The sequence below is a fragment of the Anticarsia gemmatalis genome, chromosome 13 (assembly GCF_050436995.1).
Source record: "Anticarsia gemmatalis isolate Benzon Research Colony breed Stoneville strain chromosome 13, ilAntGemm2 primary, whole genome shotgun sequence".
Taxonomy (NCBI): Eukaryota; Metazoa; Arthropoda; class Insecta; order Lepidoptera; family Erebidae; genus Anticarsia; species Anticarsia gemmatalis.
The window spans coordinates 1,434,582-1,455,580 of record NC_134757.1 but is presented as its reverse complement, the minus strand read 5'-3'; the positions used below and the strand labels follow the sequence as shown (position 1 = coordinate 1,455,580).

The 20,999-nt window shown below is 34.4% G+C and overlaps 1 protein-coding gene across 3 annotated transcripts in view; it reads left to right on the top strand.

The window, feature by feature from the left end:
• Pfrx (6-phosphofructo-2-kinase/fructose-2,6-biphosphatase) overlaps window positions 1-20,999 on the top strand; it is a 36,573-nt gene that overhangs the window by 3,764 nt on the left and 11,810 nt on the right. For 2 of the 3 annotated variants that reach the window (XM_076122330.1, XM_076122331.1), the window contains exon 2: window positions 18,678-18,803. In XM_076122330.1, the coding sequence (XP_075978445.1) occupies window positions 18,678-18,803 (126 nt within the window). Of the gene's footprint in view, window positions 1-15,578; window positions 15,761-18,677; window positions 18,804-20,999 lie in introns of those variants that run through there. The other variant, XM_076122332.1, reaches the window with a different exon arrangement.

The window sequence follows — 20,999 nt, the reverse complement described above, 5'->3', positions numbered from 1 at the left end:
ATCTACCAGCCTTGTTTCTAAGATTCACCTCTATTACTTCTCATTGTCAGAATAAAGACGTTATAGGTACTCATGTAATGATTAATGTCCAAATAAAACAAAATGATGACAAAAGCGTGTTTCTTGAACAATTTAGTAAGAAGTAGCTCTATTATTGTGAAGGGTCACGGTGAGGTCATTGCTATGAGTGTATTGTTTCAAATACGACTAATAGTCATTCATTATTTACTTGTGGTTTAGAAGTTTGAATACTATTAGTTTTGTTGACTGAGGAACTTATACATTTTCGGATGATATTTTTACAAGGAATTTTTAAAAGAAGAAATTTAAAAGATATAAATCACCCATCCCCGACTTGGCCAGCGTGGTAGACTCAACTTAAGTTTTCCATCGTTCGCTAGAAAGAAGACTCTTGCCCAGGAGTGAGACAATCACGGGTTAAAAAAATAACTTTCTTTTCAGTCAATTTCGTTTCTACGATTCTTAAACTAATCTACAATTAAAATGAATTATTAGCATGATAAGCTATTGAGCTTAACAACTTAAACTTTAATTAACAACGCAAAATAATTATGAACAAATACTCTGGTCCCTGCCTGGGTGGTAGAAGGCATTTATGTGTGTTTTTTATGTGTGTATGTAAATAATAATGAACCAAACTACTCTTGCCTTATACAAAGCCTTTGATCAAGTAAATGTGTATGAAAACATAGGTTTCTTGCCAAAGATAATACGATTACGTATATACTGGAGATGGCAAACGGCCAAGAGTTGGAACAATAAAGGAAATCTTGTTTAACAGGGTAAAACCTACACAAAATATTACTTTGATATTCGACTGAGGTAACATGGAAACCATGTCTTTTCCTTTAATTACGTCGCCATTTAGCCTGTTCTTTTTTTATCGTGTTTCCAAAAGAGGAAAAGGGCATCTTTTCCGGACTTGACTAGATTGCATGTGGCCTTCCATTTGGGATAAAACTCTCCAAATTAATCTCTTTATCTTTTTACATGCAAAATATTACGTCTTTTTTTGTTTGAAAATATTTTATTATATCTCTCTATTAACCCAAAAACCTCTTCATCATTTCAAATGAACTAAACTACAATAATTAGAAAACGCTAGAGGCAACAAAAAAACAACCAAAGAAAACGAAATCAAATTACTTTTTGTATATTTGTCGATCTATGACAAATCCTATACTGTCTGTAAAACCCGTGTGTGGCAGTGACCACGACGATAATAGCCGTTGTATTAATAGCTTCATAGTTCTGTCACCGATCACAGAATTAAACTGTGAATGACATGAGTCCTGCGCGTGAAACTGCAAGATAAGCGGTGACGCAGCAAGTGAGTCGTTTGTGTAGTCCTTTTTCATATAATATTGGTAGGATTAAGAAATTATAGTTTAATAAAAAGTAATCTTTATTGTAGAAAATATGCATTAACCTTTGTTTGAGCATTAAAATTCTACTATTTTTATGTAACTTATCGCAATTTTTAAAACTGCAATACCAAATAAGTTAGGTATATAATTAGTAATAAAATTAAAAACTTTATAAAAAAAATGTTGTCTATGGATGACTTGAATGAATCACCCATGCCTTTATATTTGACAGTTCTTTTTTTAAGACTAATTCTAATATTTATTTATTTCCAAGTCCGAAGAAAGTTGGCCCCTCTGGCTGGTAAGAGCTCGCGTAATCCGGATCATAAAAATAATAAATTTGTCCCTAGCATTCATCTTAGTTGTGATCATGAAGTAGGTATATCGAAAAGTTCCTGGCCGTCTAGGCAAAAATAATAGACTTTGTAAACACTGCCTGGACCAAAAACAATACAAGAAGTAAGTTTTATTTTTCTTCATTTTCTTTAGAGATAAAATTGCTAGGTTTAACGATAATGTAAACTAAAAAAAAGAGCTAGACACTATTTATTTATTGCGTATTGGACCGGTCGCAAAAAAACGCGCGAAACGGCCTACCGACGTAGCCTTGACCCAAAAACTTTCGTTAACACAAAATGATCAGACAAGCTTGAATAATGCGGTGCATACAATTTATTCGAGCTCATACTGATAAATGATAATATAGTTGAAAAGTAGGTAAAATCACGAGCCGGCTGCGTGAGCGCACTTGTGTAGAACAGGCAGAGTTACCGAGATAACCGCATGGCTAATTGTGTAATATGAAACGTTACAAACATGGAAAAAACGTAGCATGGATATGACAAGGATTAGAATATTATGTTTAATTAGTTTTTTAATGTAAGAAGTCTTCCGTTTTTCTTATCAAAAGATAAATGAAGTCGCTCTGAAATATTTTTGAGGAACTAACCCCTGGTTTCTGAGGTAGCAATCGTTTTTTTTTTATATGAGTTTAAACGCTATTGAATAGATAAACTACTGTTAAATGTACTTATAAACCGGGGGTAAGTGATTTCTGTATTAGTTTAAGAAGTAATCGAGGTATACTATTAGTCAAATCGTCACAAAGCAAGATAGGGTATAAAAAGGTCTACGTTATTTAAAGTTTTACAAATTGTATCCTTTTGGACTGCTTAGTTTCCTAACAGATTATTTTATACAATAAACAGACTAATATCCAATGGTTATTTACGATATGTAGAATATGTTATTAAGAGGAAAACAAGGAGCCACGATCTCACAATATCATTTACAAGTTTAAGTGGCCATTTTCAATCAAAACAGTTCCTCTGCACTAAAGAGGATGAAAATCATTTAAATTTTGAGTCCAGTCAAGTGGGTGCTACTAAATGTTTACCGGTGTTATCCAGAATATCTCAAACTGCGCGCAGTTTGTAACCAGTATATTATGCAGCGTACTGATGCAAACAATTGCGTGACGATGCTTCTGCGAATCATAATCCATAGCGTATTAGCAGTATGTTAAATTGACAATTCTACCATTGCAGAAGGGAGACATTACTTCCCTTTTTTTAACCGACTTTCAAAAAGAAGGAGGTTCTCAATTCGACTGTATTTTTTCCACTGGTCGGTTTTCGTCAATTTCATAGACTTAGGGCTCTTTCAATTTAGCCGTATCGTGTCGGACCGCAGCAGTGCCGAAACGGTGCGTTTGTCGTACGGTGCACGGACGGTCATTTGTTTTCATACAAATCGCACGGTGCGGCAACAGTGCGGTGTCGGTACCGAGAACGCACGACGACAGGACGGCAACGTCGCAAGCTCCACGTGTTCATTTCGCTGTTGAATAGTGCGGTGACTAAACGTGACACCTAATTTCATTGAATTTTCATGTTTATTATTTGCTTAAAATGGATGATATAGACGTGGAAGAATTTATAAATGAAATTGAATTATTGAGTAATTCGTAGAAACATTCTCTTGACATTCTTAAGTAATTAAAAAATTTGCTTGGGTCTTGTTTTAACCTAGGATAAAGAATATGGAAATCACCAAAATTACATGTTAATGAAAACATCGGTAGTGTTCTTTTACGGGCGCGGCGTTTTTGTTTCTGTTTGATATTTTTTAACAGGAGCACTAACAGTAATGTTTCTTCGTCAGAGTCCATGGCTACACTGCTGTCACATGAATTTAAAACAACACTAACATACAAACGCACGGCAGTCAGATACGCTTTCAATTTAGGCGTTTGGTGTCGGACGGCTAACGTACCGCAGCGGTACGGCAGCGGGCTATAACCAGCGGCACGGTTAACGTGCGGCAGCCGTACGACACGAAACGTCTAAATTGAAAGAGCCCTTAGGACATACTTTGGTTTGAGGATTTGTTTCTAGTCATCTAGGTCCCTATAATAATATAAAAATGTTTTGTCAAATGATGATTTACGAGCATGGCTGAAACTTGACTTGACATAAATGACTGGTTAAATGAGTTCAGCCCGTTAAATAACATGGTCTTCAAAATCGAAGTTGCCTCATACAATTTTGTCCCAGACTCTATCCGTACTACTCACGTATGGAAAAGCGAACTAATACACTGTACTATACCCCACTGCGTTAGTATCAGTATCATTGAAATCAGCTGTGAACGCGTAACAGGGGGCAATGACCGGTCCAAATCAGTTTTTATTAGCGGCCACCAGTTGTTACTGTACCGACTCATTCAAACAGGATCTTTGCATTACGTCTACTGTCTCAAGGGGCGGTTTGGAGTGGCTGAATAATGGCGTAATAGCCAGTTTATTAGGATAGCTTACTTGTTTTGGCTGCAATACCTTCTTTGTCGTATCCTTATCCCACGTTTAGTGGAGTCGGAAGAGGAAGTTTTCTTTCTCCAAAACACCGTCAAAGGATTTGGCTGATGATATTTTTCCAACCAGCAGCCTACCTGATGATGACCCTCCTAGAAATTATGTTAGCAGTTACTTTATTAAGCTATAGAGTCCATTCAGATTTGTTGGAGAAACTTTCGAGCCAGAATGTCTACTGCTATTGGGTTCACATCAATAGTGCAATGAGTGGGATACGAACCCCATCGTTCTTCAGAACGTAACCACGAATACACACGAGTTAAAGGCGAAACCTTAAACCAATATAAGTTATAATATCGAAGAAGAAAGAAATAAAAAATATAACTATTTATAACTCTACGGTCATTTTTTAATCAAAAGATTACTCCTGAAACAATTTCCAACGACAAAATTCACACAAGCAAAAAAACTGTCCTTTTTAGAACTCAGACAATCAACAACCTTGTATTAATCAGTAGTATCTACTCAGACAATGGTCAAACATAACCTCCCTAATCAGTGTCGGTAAAACAAAATAATGTAAAACAATAATAAACAAATAAAAACATGTAATCACTCTGATAACATCGTAGACGTGATAAGAAATATTTATCGTGTGTCTTGTAGGTAGTTATGTTATCTATGGAGTATATGTCAAATTATTTATTTTACATTTGTACATAGTAACAGAAGTTGTTTAATAAATTAATTGCTAGACATAAAGTCACCCAATGTTCTTTGTCATTCTCTAAAACTTACTTTTAACACGTCTGGATAAATGAGTTAATTAGATTAGCAGTGGTTAAGGTCACCACGCCGCTACCATTGCGTCGGGAGGTCGTGGGTTCGATTACCACACGGAACAATTATTTGATCCACAAATAATTGTTTCAGGTCTGATTGCGCTTTGTGTTCGTTTTTTCTATGTTTCTAGGTGTCCCCGCGACACAAGAGCAACTCTTAGTGCGGGAGTTGCCTTTAAAAAAATAAAAAATAAATAATTTTGACAGTAGTAGGTACCTAGTAGATAGTTTATCAGACACTTAACCAAAAGATGAACTTGACTAAATGTAATTTCTTACGGGGTGTGTCTATATTCTATCCTTAATAGTATACTAATCTTATTTCAAGACAGTAAAAATATTTCCCAAAGCCTTTTACTTAAATGTTAGGTCTGTACTTATTGTAGACTAGCTGACCCGCGCAACTTCGCTTGCGTCACCTAAGAGAATGGGTCAAAATTTTCCCCGTTTTTGTAACATTTTTCGTTGCTACTCCGCTCCTAATGACCGTAGCGTGATGTTATATAGCCTATAGCCTTCCTCGATAAATGGGCTATCTAACACTGAAAGAATTTTTCAAATCGGACTAGTAGTTCCTGAGATTAGCGCGTTCAAACAAACAAACAAACAAACAAACAAACTCTTCAGCTTTATTATATTAGTATAGATTTCTCCCCGTGAAATGGATTCTGAATTCAATTTACGCAGGTGCCAGTGCCTGCCAATTTTGATGTAGAGCGGAAAATAAGTTTTCTTTGAAAGACTTAAATTGACTATCAGTAAATGTTAATATAGTAGCCAAGCGTATGAAACCTTTTATAATAAAATAATTGAGGGGTTTAATTGTAGAGTCTCTACATAATCATGCACTTCAAAACCATATCGTCTAATATCTTTATTTAAATCGATACCTATATCGTATATTTATTGTATTACAGTCTATGTTAACAACATAACTGTTTTATTTAGATTGGGCTAGGTCAAGGTATAAAAAATTCTGAGTTTTTACACTATGATAACGCCGAGTGAGGTATCTGGTAGGTCCTAGGTATCTGGGTTGTAAAGGTCAGATAGGCAGCCCCTTGTAAAATGCTGATATTCAGCTGCATGCCGTTAGATTGGGACCCGACTCCAGCTTAAAAGAAAGGCTGGGCTGATGATGACTAATGCTAGACTAACCTAGATGACACCTCAATAGCAAAATCATCAGAATCACACAATAGGTACTACAATGACTAAATTATCCACATAATAGGTAATACAGCCAGCCTAACAACAGATATACACCCAACATCCGGCGACCATTGACGCCATAATGCAAAATGACGTGCATAGACACAAATACAGATAAAAAATATCTCGTAATAGGTATATTTTATGCATTTCGACCTTCATCGAGAATGAGACGTATGAGTAATGAACTGGTTATATCCTAACGTTCTGAAATGCAACTTTTGACTGGATTGAACTACTTTATGTCATTCATAAACGCAGTTGAATGAGCTCATGAGGCTAATTATGTATCTCAGTTGACAACTTTTTGAAAGGCACTATACTGTACATTGTTTTCTTGTCTTTCAGATTATAGTAATTAACACTGTCCATCTAAGCAGCAATGTAGTGACCATAAATTTGATGTACACTAATTGTCAACTGAGATACGTAATACGCATAATGACTTGATTCAACATTCAAACTGGTATACGGCGATTGTAAAGTTGAAAGATCATGAATCATGTTCTGTGAGCTATAAAAACCTTTCAATTTATCGCACTAGGCATTATCCCTGTCTGGCTGGGGACTTTACGTGTCCACAAAAGCCATGATTAAGTGGGTATCTACTGATTGTTATATTGTGGGATATTTTTTGGTTAGTTTAAATAACGATAACAAAACATAAAAAGACGAAATAGAATAAGTTTTTAAACCATACGTTTTGTCTTGTTATGTAAAGTTAAGAAATGTTTTCCAGAAACACAGATTTTAAGATTACTTTATTGGTCTAAAGTAATACGTTTCATAAACATAACAAACGTAAATAAAAATTTATTAAGTAGATAAGGAACTATAACAATCCTCCATTGTTTTTTTCGCTTTAAAAGTAGATCTAGTGGCGTTTCTGGTCTCTGCGTACACCTATGGGAAGAAGGTGTAATTTTATGTATGTATGTATGCAAAAGTAGACATGTTTAATTATGTCAAAAAAGTATTTACAAAAGTATAAATCGTACAGGCTGAACGCGTATTGTCTGTGCCACACTTGTGCCAAAACAGCTGTTATGAGTCGATGACATATTGTTAATGGCCGCGTTTAATAAGAGATGTATTTATAAAATAAATTAGTAATTCATCATTTTAGATCAATATATTTATAGAATATGACAATATAATTTAGAGTGTTTGTTTTGAATCATTTATATATTAAGGCTAGACATGCAGTTCCTTTCTTAACTTTAAGTCTAGCTTAAAGGCTGACATTATTATGATACGTCCCCTATAAAGGTGGTTTATCTGCGCATATCTAAAAACCTGTTACATAGGATTATAGATCTTATATGCACATGCATATATTATGATCTTACAAACTTATGATCTAACTTACAAACATAAAACCACTAGCTGACTTCGCTTGCGTCACATAAGAGAATCATAATTTTCCCCGTTATTGTAACATTTTTCATTTTTTTTGTTCCCGAGATTAGCGCGTTCAAACAAACTCTTCAGCTTTATAATATTAGTATAGATATAGAAACAGTTTAGCTCTCGTAGAAGCGTGAAAATTTTAAAAAGAGAGAATATTTTTCTTAATTAGTTTAAATGAGTAACAAACTGACTCTGAAACGAATTCTCTTTGTATTTGTAAGCAATATTAACATGACAAATATTTACAATCACGGCTCGCACAAGTGCAAATGATTTGTCATTACGCTGTTAGACGACACATTTTGTTTGTATGTTTGTAAATAATACGACAACTAACGCGGAATATACATACATACACTTATTTCATGGTGACTTTTCGAAATACATATTAAACTAGCTGACCCGCGCAACTTCGCTTGCGTCACATAAGAGAGGATGGGTCACAATTTTACCCGTTTTTGTAACATTTTTCATTGCTACTCCGCTCTTAATAGCCGTAGCGTGATGTTATATATATAGCCTAAAGCCTTCCTCGATAAATGGTCTATTCAATTTGTTATAAGCAGAATTGCTCTTGTGTCGCGGACAGCATACATACAAACAACGGATACAAAGTACAACCAAACCCGAAACATTTGTTTGTGGATTATTCAAATAATTGTATCGTTTTGGGAATCGAAACCAATACCTCGACCCACTGATAGCGGTTTGGCGTCCACTTTAACCAGTGCGCCACGGAGACCGTCAAACAGTCAGGTTTGGCAAACTTAACATGTCTACAATCATTTAGATATTGACTATTTGAAATAAAAGTAGGTAACTAGTTAAAACGAGTTAATAGTAATAAACGATAGAAGCTACTAATTGTTTAACGTTTAATTAATTAAAATTGAATTAAGTTCCCAAAGTGACTATTGTAATTAACTTAATAGATTCTATGAAAAGATGACTAAGCACATGTTTGTCTGAAATTAAACTGTGTCTGGCAACTATTTTTAATTGGTTACCATTAAGTTGACAATACTTTTGTGATGAAAATTTACCTTGGAAAGATTAATAGCTTTGGAGACTTTACTTTAATTTCTAAGAAAAAAAAACAGTGCTATATTTATCAAGTTTTATGAAACCATCGTTTCTCTATGCTCTAAGAGGATCCTCCCATTATTGCCTAATAAGTAGAAATGTAGATTTTGTATATCAAATACTGATTAGCACCCATGCATGACCATATATAATATTTTTTTCAAGAAATTCATAGCTTGTTTTTCGCATATAAGCCATCTCCGGACACATCTAAAGCCATTCAGATTAGGAGTCCAAGTGGTCACCATGGCCGAAATCTATCGAATAGATCTTCATCATCATCAACTATACGAAAGTACTAAGTATAGGAAATGTTTAGCATAAGTAGGTTTCTGCGTCGATCTTCAAACAACTTTGTAAGGAGGTGATAGGTTTCTCTATATTTATCCACTATCTTACATAAACACAAGTGATAAGTATTCTGTTTACATAACAGTTAACCCTGAACCAATTAGAAGCGATGCTTTCTACCACGGATCTATGCTAATATTATAAAGCTGAAGAGTTTGTTTGTTTGTTTGTTTGTTTGTTTGTTTGAACGCGCTAATCTCAGAAACTACTGGTCTGATTTGAAAAATTCTTTCAGTGTTAGATAGCCTATTGATCGAGGAAGGTTATAGGCTATATATCATCACGCTACAACCAATAGGAGCAGAGTACCAGTAAAAATGTTACATAAATGGGGAAAATTTTGACCCATTCTCTCTTATGTGACGCAAGCGAAGTTGCGCGGGTCAGCTAGTTAAATATATCACGATAATTATGAGTATGTATTTCCTCTTCTTTATTTTTTTATTTAGCCATGTCAATGGATTCTCGTAGGTACTGCTGGGTAAAGCTTATTTCAGGTGTCAGAATTCCTATGAACAAATGCCTCTCCCGTAGACTTCTAGCCTTCTCAGTCACTTGTTTTCTCTGGTCATCTGTCTTCATTATTATAATTTTTATCTCATTTTTTTTACCAAAGAATCTTTAGCGTATTTCTCTACAGTCGGTAATGTCGAGCATCGAGAGTTTGACATATAGAATGTGCTGCCAAAATAGTGCCTATGAAGCCCGCTAGGGGCGCTGATTAGATTTTCGTGCAAATATCTCGATGGCCAACCAGTTGTCGGTAGTTGATTAGATTTTCGTGCAAAATTTCTTGATGGTTGACCGGTAGTCGATAGTCGATAGTGGTAATCAAGTTACAGAAATGTTAATTTACACTTTATTTTACTGCCTACATCTGCGTTACCATCCTGCCACCTGTACAGCCAGTAAACATCCAACTAATCTCATCTTATCAACTCATTTTACTATAGCAACACAATAATCGTTATCGAATTCGTTCATATTGAAGCAGTCATTGACCCTTGGAAACAATTAGCAGTAGCTCTTTCAATAACGGCTTATCAATTCGAGAGGATTGTAAACAATACAGGTGGTTATTACTATATGACATAGCTATTTATTATGGACGAAGGTACGGGAAAACGTATGCCGACAATATGGCAACATTGGGGAATAAGACCCCTCCTTAAACTTTAGGATGATTTTCTACGTGTAAGTTAAAATGTGCCTTGGTAATTTCTGCTCAGTCGTATGATTTTGTTTACAGTTTTAAATCAACAATTTATAGTTAAACTAACTCAAAAATTTAAATACAAATAGTAAACGATTAAGGTAAGGGTTAGAGTTTCTAACCAGCTACATTTTCCAACCTGATCATGATTTCATTTTCAGCAATTTTTTAATTTTTATATCTTAAATAAATTTACAGACGAATTTCAAAATCATTGAAGTATTATGCACCGTAAATAGTGTAAATACCTTAATGCTTAAAAGAACAGAATCCTAATGAACTTAAAGAAAATACATACATACTTGTTTAAAGTAAATTAGATAAGCGCAAGTATCATTTATTTTCCTTATTTACCTCCATCTTTTAAAATAGATGTACATTTTGTCAGTAAAAGGAAAAACAATGTATAAATTAGCGAAATAAATTGTTGTTTAGCACTTTGTTTAACATTTATTTATTTTGTAAAACTAAAAGGTTGAAAAATAAAATATAAAGAAAGATATTTCAATGAAAAAGAAAATTAAAAAATCAACAATGAGAACTCCACCAATAAATTGTTTGGGAACTCAGTAAATCGAATGCTGAATATTTATTTTGAATGTTAATGTGTATGTAGACCTTTACATTTTAAATTCGATAAATAATTAACAAATGTATTTGTGTTGTGTTTTTATTGTTTGTAATTTTGATAAACGGTCCTTTTTTATTTTGATTACGTTTAAAAAACAGTCAATTTTTTTTTTCATGGGCGCGTAATGTGGTTTTCGAAAAGCAATTTTATTTTCTTATTAACTTTAGTTACGTTTATCTTAAACTAGCTGACCCGCGCAACTTCGCTTGCGTCACATAAGAGAGAATGGGTTAAAATTTTACCCGTTTTTGTAACATTTTTTATTGCTACTCTGCTCCTATTGGTCGTAACGTGATGATATATGTATAGCCTATAGCCTTCCTCAATAAATGGGCTATCCAACACTGAAAGAATTTTTCAAATCGGATCAGTAGTTCCTGAGATTAGCACGTTCAAACAAACAAACAAACTCTTCAGCTTTATAATATTAGTATAGATTAAATATTGATAAACTGAAATAATCAAGAAACATATTTAAGTAGTTATATTATATTACATTTTATTTGTACATAATAAACGCAATTTGTCAGTAAATTTCCCGCCTCAATCATTCCTTTGTCGTCGTTTGAGGACGGACATTCTCGTTCGGAGCGACGACGCGACGGTGGCGCGGCGTGGGTATATCATGTAGGTTGCAATTTCCTTGATGATCCAATTCATTGCGAATTGTCGCATTGTCCGTTTGTGAAAGTATTGCGGACGAGCAATCTGAGATCCTGACTTCCTTTTTATTATGTAGTAGGTACCTATTTGATAAGCAAAATGGCGGAAATAAAGATGTGAAATGTATTTAACCACGTCTATGACTCAGGCTTGTTATCTATTTTATGTACAGTAATCGTTTAGTTAAGCTCTTCTAAGGATACAACCTGACCCCTTGTCTTTGAAATACTGTAGAGCCGAAATCTTGAGTCATTTTTTTATCAGAAATTAACTAAACCCAAATAATTCACAACAAACTTGCTCAAAAGTCACCAAACCTTTCAAATGCATAAATACGGTGCAATATACAAGCCTATCTATTCAGTAGACAATCAAATCATTGTAGAACAATTTGCAACGCTGCCAATACATCAATTTCCCTATTAGATAGTACGTATCAAACACGTGCGATGCAATATGACTATGTACAAACAATTACCGTCGGCCGCCATGCTGTTATCACTTAATTTAATTGTTATTTGTGCTAAAAGTTTACACTTTGTCGTTTGCTTTCATGAGAAATGGCTTTTATAGCGTCATGGGGAGAAATGCACTCTTTACTTTATTGTGGTGATTAATAGTGTTATAGATGAAGTTTGTTTAATAATGCTATGACGATGTTTTAATGTTTATATGGATTAATTTTCGCCAGTAGGTACTAATCGTTGCTGAATTACGGGCATGCCTTTTAAAAGATTCGCTTTTGGATTTATTTCTGCATTTGTACCTCCCTGAAAAGAGGTATTACTTACAGTTATCTAGGGTAATAAAACTAGAATTAAAACAGTTATTTTTCAAATTATTCAATTTATATTCAGTATATGTTTTTTTTTAATGTAGCTGGAATTCTGATACGTTGACTAGTCAAGGCTTACCTGAATTAAAAAAAAAATATACCATAAACTTCACGTGACCTGTCAAATCTTTACATCCCGCTAGCGCGAAACTTTTTCCAATACGCATTCAAAATGTTTCAAAACATACTTCAATCAGCCAGCCCAATATCTTCGACAGTGATGATGTATCAGCCACGCCCATATCCCCCACAGGCACCACCAATAGACGAGTATGAATGAAAGTGGCTCGCAGTGGGCGTCTGCGCTAAATTAGTTCGTTCTGGCTAGCACGCTCCCCTTGACATTGTGGCTGCCACGTCGTTGTACTAAGTACACTAGTAATTATAGATCAACACCAACTCAATGAACATTCCTTTTTGTTTCCGCTTGTAGAGGAAAGATGGAGATTTCCTTAAAGATTTTCGGAAAATTTTGACACGTTCTTGGGTGATTAAACAAAGTTAACTTACTATGAGTAGTTTTGCTACTTTTTGATACATAGAGTTTTAGTAAGTAAATCTAATGCTAACAACCTCTTGTACGCTAACTAATCCTTGTAATAGAGACAACTGGCTTTTCGTATCGGTGTTTTGTAAAAGTGCTGAATAAAATCCTCTGGTTTTGTGTTTCTAACTCCTTAACTCCTGTAACTTATCGTAAGTGTAACCTCAAGTGTTTTTTTTAACGTTTTTCTAAATTTTCTTATACTAATTTCAATTTTCTTCATAGCACGCAAGCACATTGTTTTGGTGACAGATACCAATCATTGTTCGTACGTCGAAGGCGTGGAAAGTCATGAGACAATCTATTTCCGTCTGAAACTACACTCAATACGTTATGCAATTGTTTACTACATGATCGGTAAACAATTTATTGTCGTTCCAATCGTCGCACTTAGCGCATTATGATACATGTGCGAACTAAACACGTCACATCGCAATCAAAACCAGTTCTATGTGGAATTATTCAAAACAACTGGAACTTATTTACTTCGTTATTTACTATCACAGAAAAGGCACCTAGATCCTCATTCTTCCAAAGTAAGTTTTTAATTGCTGTGCTTCAAACTTTTCAATCGCAAATCGTTCATTTAAAAACTACTAACGCCATCTATGAATGACAGGTGGAACTTGTAGTTCAACAAATTTCCGTTGCCATTTGTTACGATTATCTTGATTTTTAATTAATACTGATAGATTGAAAGGATAACTGCTTGTTTGTTTGTTATTTGAACTTGTTTTTTATCCTTGTTATTGTTTGTCAGTGAATATGCGGATTCAAGCAGAAAGAATATTAATAATACCTAGGCACTTATGTGTTGAAATAAATTTATATGTTTTACATTGGATGTGTAGTTTGCTATTAAACATAACTAAAGACACTAATTCGATAGGTAGATTAGGTAGGTATTTGTAATAAGATGTATCCTAATCATTTATACGTAGTTACTCATTGTTGGAAAACAGAATGTTTAGGCCTATCACAATTAATTATTGTGTGAAATGAATCACGATTACAAAGTTGCTTGCAAATTCCGAGATAATTAAGTACGCAAGTTATTTTAATGTCGTTGTTGTGATCACAGTGTGAGTTTTCATGAAACCATGCCGACGAAGTGGGTACCTAGGTATTTGTGGTCTTCTGAAACAGGAAAATAAAAATAATTTTAAGAACGTATTTGTTATCTATCTATACTAATATTATCTATACTAATCTATACTATACTAATATTATAAAGCTGAAGAGTTTGTTTGTTTGCTTGTTTGTTTGTTTGTTTGAACGCGCTAATCTCAGGAACTACTTATCCGATTTGAAAAATTCTTTCAGTGTTAGATAGCCCATTTATCGAGGAAGGTTATAGGCTATATATCATCACGCTACGACCAATAGGAGCAGAGTACGAGTAAAAAATGTTACAAAAACGGGGAAAAATTTCACCATTCTCTCTTATGTGACGCAAGCGAAGTTGCGCAGGTCAGCTAGTCGCACATAAAAATACAGCTTGTTTTTTTTTTATAGAAGATAACGTTCAATCATTTTCGCATTTGAGTCTACAACTAAACCAATTTGCGCTTATGAGATTATGCTACTATCAAATTGAGATTAGCCTACATCTCTCCTAATCCTATTGGAGCCGAAACGAGACATAACAATGGAGTTTTAAGCAGAAAAATATTTTGTAATAGGAAAATAAATATCAGACTATAAGGATAAGAACGTAGGTACCTACTTTCTAGTTAATATAGGTACTTTACACTATTATATTATTTAGTATTTACTGCTATTTGCCCTCCTCGTAGGAAATACCTAGTAAACTTTAAACCATAACAACAAACATAATTTTTATATTTATGCCCTATTATTCACTTTATTTATTCCAATTATTATAAGTTGATAATTTTTTATTGTTTTAATCGATTTAATTTGATCTTCTACCATTCCTACGTTTGATTTTTAAAATTTACTTAATAAAATACCCGACCCGGAAAACTAGTGTCAAATTCAAAGCTTCAAAATAATGTTTTGTTTCTGTTTACACCACTTTATTATGTTAGGACATTAATTAATAATCAACGTGGAAAAGTTACGTGCTGTTATCATGCAATTTGTTTAAAAGGTTATCGTTTAAATGCCGTCAACTCGTTACATTCACGATCAGCGTGATGTCTGACGCATTTCTCCCGCTAACTATGATAGAGGTTACTACAATCTTAGGCACATACCATATTGCTAAGATTACCAAATTCTAAAGTCCATACCCATGTCGAATTGTAGTCTGCGATATGCACGTATCGGTGTAGGAAAATTACACCTGCTATAGAGATATATCGACGAACAAGTTTGCAAGCAAATTCATGAGATTCACTTGATTTATTCTTTCGGAAGAACAAAAATTTTATATTTTTCTACTATATTGGAAAATACCAATATTGCCTGAATAAAAAGAGATGGTTGATACATTTAACAAGCAACAAAACAGAGATAGCATACGAATCAGATTGCTATAAATGAGCATTTGCATGATATAAAACTCTATAAAATTGCCTGAAACGGAACTTGTCTATGCTCAGTCCTGTCAATCGATTTCAACTTGACACTGACAGTTCACGTATTGCCTTCGGCCGAGTGTACCGAATCGGGAGTGAATTAAATTAAATTTATTAATAAAATACGTATCAATTCTACCAGTAACGGTAGATCATAAGTAAAACAACAATGGATTCAGAGGATAATCGTGCGGAAGGATGGAAGTATTTGAACAAGCAGTATTTTGGTGATGGTTAGTAAGAATACCTGTTTCGTGAATTCTGTGCGAGAATTTCGCACTAGTTTAGATGCTGTCGTCACAAGGACAAGCATAATTCATACATCGATAAGTTCCGCACACTCAATTTGTTTTAAGTGGTCCATCTTTGTGAAATTAGGCTTGAAATTGTTGACCGCCCAGGTCAATTAATCAATTAAAGTGATGGATAATATCATATAGATATTACGTTATTTTATGGTTTTAAGGCCGTCAGATTCTCGTTATCGGATAGGCATAGAACTGGGTTAGAAGTACACAGTCAGAATATTATTGTGATGTGTTCAATTGATAAGTAAAATTGAGTGATATTATATTTTATGTTTTGTCATCTAATGTACGAAATCTTATCACGAGTGAAATAATCTCGGGGGATTTTGATATAAGTAAGACAAATATTTTCTTCAATTTCACAAAATAAGAACTGATCACTACCTTATTAATACAAATAATTATCACAAACAATAAGAATCAAAAAAATCTTTATCAATTTTTCTTACTTTCTTACAAAAAAAATCTACTCAAATAATAATAAAAAATATACATTGCATAATAATCAATGTCAATATTTCACTATACATATGTTTATGTTCTGTTAATATTTTAATTAGCAGCTGGTATAATATTGTACTGTTAAAATCAAATCTAAATACGACATTGTATAGCTCAACTGGACTTTCATATCAAGATAAATATCGACGGTCCCTACGTACATTCCCTCAAGTGGTACTTAGGGGATTTGTCTTTTTTGTTTCCGTGACCTTCCGGTTGTCATATACTTTCGATTGATTAAAAAAAAATTAGTAAAAATGCTTTAATTCTACCCTAAATCAACACTCGACAAACCCCAGAACTACAACACTTCCAATGTAAATTGAAACTTCAAACCGCTCTCCTGTAAAATTTGCGTTTTGCAATTAGGTTATTGTACGTAGGGACCGTCGATATATGTTCAAACACATACCTACAAGTTAAAAACAAACAAATTAGATAACACTTATATAACAAAATATAATCTCTATGCTCAAATTACTTCATAATATTTAAATAAATAAGTGTTATGTACAAACTTGTAGCGGAAATATGGTATAAGAAATCCAGGGCTGTATGATTAGAATTTAATATTATACCTACATGACATTTACTAGCAACTATATGTACATTATGCAATGCAAAATATATTTAATTCTAAGGTTTAATAAAAAAACCCCATAAGATAGTTAGGTCTGTGTCCAACAATTCTGCTTGTTTCCCCTTTGTCAGTTCTGAAAACTGTAAACAAGATTTTTCATAATTAATTATTGTTTCAAATGTAGGTCATTTATGCAATTTTCAATTTAGGGGTTCATCACACTCATTGCACTACCAATGTAGCAAGAGATTAAAGTGTTACTCGCGAAACTAATAATATTAGAATATGGGCATCATTTACAATATTGATTCCTTATCTACATGTGTGAAGTTATAATACTTATTTAATTACACATTATATTTCCATTGGCAATAAAATTAAAAACAATAATTTAAAAGTTATGAAACATAATGTTATAACCTTGCAGTTATTGATTTTATGTTCATAACTCTATGGTGTTGATGAGTGTGTGATAAGAAGGTTTTATGTTATTGTATTGCCACTTAAAAATTATATCTTTTAATGCATATGGTTTAGTACATAGTACTGGAGGGTTGCCGTTTAACAGTAATGTGGTTGATTATATTACTTTATTATACTTTAAATAATTTAGATTTTATACAGGAAGGTAAATAGCTGGTGTTTTTTATACCAATGTTGTAACTCAGCTCTCAGAAATCATAGTACAACTATAGATGATCTCTCATAAGACAATGACAAATTATTATTTACCTTCCCAATACATACAAATAGTCTATTGTAAAATACTAAAACACCTTACTTATTGGACCACAAAAAACCTTCATCTTTATCTAACAACATTTACAGAATCATCTTAGAACTGCAGTTATAATCTAGTCACATTGATAGTCTGCCTGTATCAGTATCTACTAAACATGCACAGTTCACATGATAACCTCAAGCTGATGAAATGTCACCTGATGCATGTTTGTAAACACTGACTCATTTGTATGAAACTGACTTTATTGAACATGTTATACTGGATGCAATTTGCCTTGGAAGCAAGTGTTGTTAGGCCTACAATATATTACTGTTTTTATCAGTTAGGCAGTCATAAGGTTCTAGAATATTCCATTAAGAAAAATTCTCAAGCAAGTTTATGGAGTGTACCTGGAGGGACCTTAAGGATTTGTCCGTTTGTATTCATTTCTGTGGTGCCGAAATGCCGATCCAGTGGACATAGTACCATAGAAATAAATATAGAACAACAAGTCGTTACGGTTCTTACGCTCCGATTCCAAAGCAGTGAAGGCCCAACTTTATCTTGATGTGAGCGTATTCATTTGCTGAAGTTTAAAAAGTCGCTATCTATTTTAAGAGGGCGAATAATGTTACCACCAGATCCTTTTCCGAGGCATCATTAATTTGACTGAAGTGCAAATTCAAGCCCCGATAGCTAAATCAATAGCATGTGCAGCACTTTACCCGATCAGCCTGTCACTGTGTGTAGCGAAGTTATGATACCCAATCTAATAACGTGACGAGCACATTTAGGAACTGCTGTATCCTAACTAAATTGTGATCGCACATTTCAGAAAAATATTAAGAAATGTACAGTGCGTTATATGTGTTGCAAAGAATAATTGCACATTTTCTATCATAGGTAGGTATTTAGGGCGTAGGAAGTCAAAAATAGAAAAAGAAAATATAACTTCACAAGGATGCTTTGAGATCTGTCACTTATATTAAGTATTTAATTACTTTGCCATATAAATAATATGCTTTTTTTTTGTGGTGCAGGTGAACGCGCGAACTATGTGAACATACCACACGTGATCGCGATGGTGGGTCTGCCCGCGCGCGGCAAGACCTACATCTCCAAGAAGCTATCACGGTACCTCAACTGGATTGGCATCAACACACGGGGTAAGGACACAAAGAAGACATACCTAGCACTTAAAACCAAACCTTGCAAGCTTAAATGAGCACCAACTCTTGCGAATTTTCCACAAAATACATTTATTTCGAGGACTTTACAGAATTTCGTAAAATCATTTTATGGAGTAGAAATGTCGGGTCATCGTAAACATAACTCGTAAAGCAACGGTCCTTGGAAACATTTCCATAAACCTTATTGAAAATTATACATTCAACTATGACTTGCAGATTACGGATGTAATTATTAAACGCAGTATTTTTCAAATGTGGTCCCTAGGCGACGCTACAACGTACATTTTTCCCCCGAGTATAATGCGTATAGTTAAGCCTATGTATTAAAATATATCAGTGGGCTTTAGTGGATACCTTTATCAAAGATAATTGTTGAGGAAAATAAATACAGTTGCTTCTCGTACTTTGCCCTCAGTTTATCGTGGAAATAGCATCCCAAACAAAAATTATGTTAATTGACAACAGCCGGCGCCGGCTTTTTACGTGCCCTCCGAAGCACGGAGACGCCCAGTTCAAATACCACTATGCGGTCACCCATCTTTGGAGTGACCGCGCCAAACTTTGCTTAACCTACAGTTCGTTAACTGACCGATGAGCGCAACTGGCTATGGGCGCCTCGCTCGCGCTGGAAACTTGGCTATAAGCAAGAAAACTTGAGCGTTTATAACAGGCATTTAGTTCACTAAGTCATGATGCCCTTTACCCATTTGCTTTTCACCTATCTAATAAAAGTGATCGCTATAGTTTTATATTCCCGTACAAACGTTTTATAAAATGTTAGTCACGCGAGGTTAGCGTTTACACCTGTCAAGGACGTTTGATAATGCAAAAATCGTATGCAGTTGCAATTATATGTAATTATGGTAACTGTATTCCTAGTGAAAGTTTAACCTTTAATAATGTCGTTTTTCTTCAACACTTACGTTAACATTTTCAAAGTATAACGGCCTTTAGGTACACTTAAAATTTACTTACGATTCCTTGCGATAAAAATATTGGTTTTCAAAAAGCCACTTTCGCGGTGGGTTTTCCTATCGAAAAGTACACTGACTAACCAGACCACTTTAATGTTTTCTTCCCTAACCCAATATAGGTACATTGATAATGCATAGACTACCTAGACTTAGACTATTTTTGTCTGGACTATAGCCTGTGCGCTAAAAGACGCAAATTTAGCCTATGATCATCCGATCTACGCGTGAGTTTCATAGTTAAACACATTGTGTAACCACGTGGTACAGGTATGCAAAACAATAACAGTGTGAATAAACAATGCTTACCTTTACCGCTAATATTTCTTTAGAATATTGTACAGGAAGACTGCTCAGGTTTTCTTTTTTAATACTTTTAGGCGTTGAGAGGCAATTCCGCTCGCCATCGAGTCGATGATTAATACTTATTCTAAATTAAATAACTGTCTAAAATTACCTATACTGGCAGAGCCGGTAGAACGTTAGGCAGGTCTGTTCTGACTAAAATCAGAAACTTCGAAATCGTTTCGCGATTTATTTTACAGTCATCGTAATAATTCGGTCAGTTTACTAAATATCTGCACAAATGATACATTAAAAACCGAGAAAACCGTCGGGAATTGTTTATTAAAAACTAAATAAAAAACCATAATATTATAATGCAACGGGTCTTATACGCGATTGAAAATTTAAAGGTTACGATACCTTATTTGCTGCCCGACGTTTCGATCGCATTACAACGACCGTGGTCACGAGCTGACTGATGTGGCTGCTAAGCGTCGTCTTCTTGCGGCGTTAGTGTTGTGTGTCGAAGTACCGACAATTCCGAACAATGTACACTAAGTGAAAACCAAGTGAGGGTAGGCGTCGAAACTCGCGCCGCAAGAAGACGACGCTTAGCAGCCACATCAGTCAGCTCGTGACCACGGTCGTTGTAATGCGATCGAAACGTCGGGCAGCAAATAAGGTATCCTAACCTTTAAATTTTCAATCGCGTATAAGACCCGTTGCATTATAATATTATAAATAAAAAACCGTACAGTAATTTTCGCGTTTATTGCGAACAAAAACAAACACACGTAGTTATCAGAGGATTGATTTCTAATATGTACCGACTGGTTACAGAAATTATATACAAAACTAGCTGACCCGGCAAACGTTGTTTTGCCATAAAAATTAAAAAAAAAAGTGTCACTTAGGG